This window comes from Dendroctonus ponderosae, unplaced genomic scaffold (genome assembly GCF_020466585.1).
Source record: "Dendroctonus ponderosae isolate FM_Combo_2020 unplaced genomic scaffold, Dpon_F_20191213v2 Dpon_F_20191213_6, whole genome shotgun sequence".
NCBI classification, from domain to species: Eukaryota; Metazoa; Arthropoda; class Insecta; order Coleoptera; family Curculionidae; genus Dendroctonus; species Dendroctonus ponderosae.
In genome coordinates, this window is record NW_026018814.1 from 13,742,601 (window position 1) to 13,745,283 (window position 2,683).

The following is a 2,683-nucleotide window of genomic DNA, read 5'->3' on the forward strand; positions in this document are numbered from 1 at the left end:
GTTCCATCAGAATCTACCAAAGAGTAGCTGCCTTCTACTACGTCACCACGACGGGATTCATGTTGAGATTTCTGGTCTCCGGTGTGGGGGTCGCTAACGGTGTATCCGTAATCGTAGTGGGCTGGTGCTGAGGGCTCAGCAACAACAGTCTTGGCCACTGGAGCGTAAGCAATTGGGGCAGCCACCTAAAGAAAACCGCATTTGGAAATGAGTCGGAATATCGAGAATTTTGAATCGAAGTGCTACCTTTGTGGTGTAAGCCAAAGGAGCAGCAGCGTATGACAAAGCTGGCTGAGCAATGTATCCAGCGTGGGCAACAGCCACGAAAGCAGCGAGAACTACAAACTGCAAAAAAAAGATTGGTCAGAATTTTGACTGAAAAATTCCTTTAGCTAATAGGGTGCAAATTAAACTTTTTATTCCGGTACTGCAATGCAAAAAACTCAAATTTGGCTTTGCTTTTACTCAGTTCAAGAATTGCTAAATAGTTTCAAGACTTTTTCTATATTCCAAAGGAGCACATTTAACACTGCCCGCAAAATTTATTTTGCATCAAAATCAATTTTTTGGACGACCGTCACAACTAAATGAAAACATCAGAACAACTTATTTATGCAAGATGATTACTAAATATGTGCACCCGTTTGATAATCCACGTGAACCTGGTGGAATTTATTGCACATACCTTGAAAGCCATGATTGATTACGTTAAATCGATATTAACTGATTTGTTTCTTCGGCGGTCCGGTATATATATACTTATCTTGAAAGTGGGTAAGGGGTGTGGAGTCTGATTGTAGCATTTCACCGAACTGGTGGTTCAAGGAAATGAGTCCCCAATTCATGGTTAAAAGCTGAGCAAGGTCGGACAATTTGATAATGGTTCGCAAAATTCATGCAAAAATATGTTGCCAACCTGGTAACAGTCTTCCAAATTAAATGAATCTAGAGAATTTCAGATGACCTACTTTTCAAAAGTTAAAGTCAAAAGCAAAAGCTTTTCAATTCAGTTTAACATATTTAATAATATTACGTCAATGTTCGGCAATAGAGCAAAAATTATTATTAAATTCAGTAAGCCTGAGCCTGCCAAGTAGATTAAATTAATATAAGGGATAAGATAGAAATATAATTATGCTGTTATTGTAATTTTAAAATTACTTGGCATTAAATTCTGCTTTCAAAGAATCCTTACTATAATTACAAATGTTTTATGATATTCCAAGTGACCAGTACTATAAGAATTAAGTACAGGTAATCGAGTTATTTATTCCAAGTTCAAGCACACAGAAGGTTAACAATAATAAAATTAAGAAAAAAAAACTTACAGAGTTACTTACACTTCCTCAACTGGTGTGACAAACTCCACTGACATATTATTTAAACAAAAATATTGCGTTTGAAACAAAGTCGAGTTATCCGGGAGTCAATAAAGTTTTCAAAAAACTACGAATAGTTTAATAGATCCTTATCCAGTTTTACTAATTCCGAAAAAAAATGTGTTTCGGCGAACTTCGTTTGTCTGGAGCCATTTAAGACATCCGAATTTGTTGGGTTTTTAAATATCGCTTTTTGTTGGCAATATCTAGTCCTCAGATTTTTTCTAAACAAAAAAATGTGTATTTGGTTTAAGTCGGTATCTCTCACCGGTTTCGAGATATTTGGCATTATTATTATCTATTACACTTCTCTACAAATAATATAGTATATAACAGTATTTCTTTAAAATTTTCATTTTTATTACGAAAAGTTTTCATTTTTTAAGTTCTTCTTACAGTATTGTAACATTTGACAAAATCAAATATCTTTAGTCTCTAAGTCATTCTTCAATTGTTATTGAAATGTATAATCAAGAAATGTAATTTAATTCATTAATCAATAAATAGTTAACAATTCTAATTTCTCCAGATTAAATTGAATTTAAAACAACGGGCATACTAACACCAAACTTCAAAAGTTTAATAATGTATTAACATTAATTGTATATACTTTCCTGACTGTGTTTCAATTCCAAATCAAATTCATTCATGGGTTTCAGTCTTTGTCTCTATTTATCAATCAAAACACGTTTCGGTGTATTTTTCCATCATCAGTTTTTCTAAAATAACAGATAGTTAAAAAAAATTGTCACTAATTTAAAAAACAAAAACAGTTCGTCAACAGCCTCATCATATCATACATTAAAATACATCACAATTGCAATACTTTAAAACATTCTAAAATTAATTAGGCCTAACAGGTGATTAGTCAGGACAATCAAATTTGGAAAGACTAAAATGTTTTCGTTCAGATACTTAAATATTTTTATTTACATGTGTAGCGTTAACTTCTACTTTGTTAAGAATCAACGATTAATTCCATGAACTAGTTCATAGGGTTTCACTCGATTTAGTCTTCTTGTTAAGCCAACGTTGTTCAAGAGCTGGATGGCCTCAACGTTGATGTGATTTTGTAGTCTTTGTTCATGACTTTTTGCACAATTTTTTATTATATTGTCCACTGTTTGCACATTTAGATCTTTAGAAGTTATATATGTACACATTAAAATAGTGACTCTCCAATGACAAAGCCGAAGTTAATATCATAGGATAACACTTTGCAAATGTACATCTAGTAGTTTAGGTTAAAGAAAAGTAGCTTATTGGTGTAAACTAGATTGCTATAACAAACTAATAAAAAAAAA

At 32.6% G+C, this 2,683-nt stretch overlaps 3 protein-coding genes across 8 annotated transcripts in view; 1 reads left to right on the forward strand and 2 right to left on the reverse strand.

Moving 5' to 3' along the window:
• The window catches only part of LOC109539588 (cuticle protein 7), a gene marked incomplete in the record, with an annotated part of 1,760 nt that extends 1,000 nt beyond the window's left edge, over window positions 1–760 (reverse strand). The window contains 3 exon segments of the mRNA XM_048667794.1: window positions 1–185; window positions 247–345; window positions 686–760. Of these exon segments, the coding sequence (XP_048523751.1) occupies window positions 1–185; window positions 247–345; window positions 686–697 (296 nt within the window).
• The window catches only part of LOC109543812 (homeobox protein homothorax), a 250,340-nt gene that overhangs the window by 13,234 nt on the left and 234,423 nt on the right, over window positions 1–2,683 (reverse strand). The gene's annotated exons all lie outside the window — the stretch shown is intronic.
• LOC109542694 (cuticle protein) overlaps window positions 1–2,683 on the forward strand; it is a 7,341-nt gene that overhangs the window by 4,156 nt on the left and 502 nt on the right. The window lies entirely within an intron of this gene.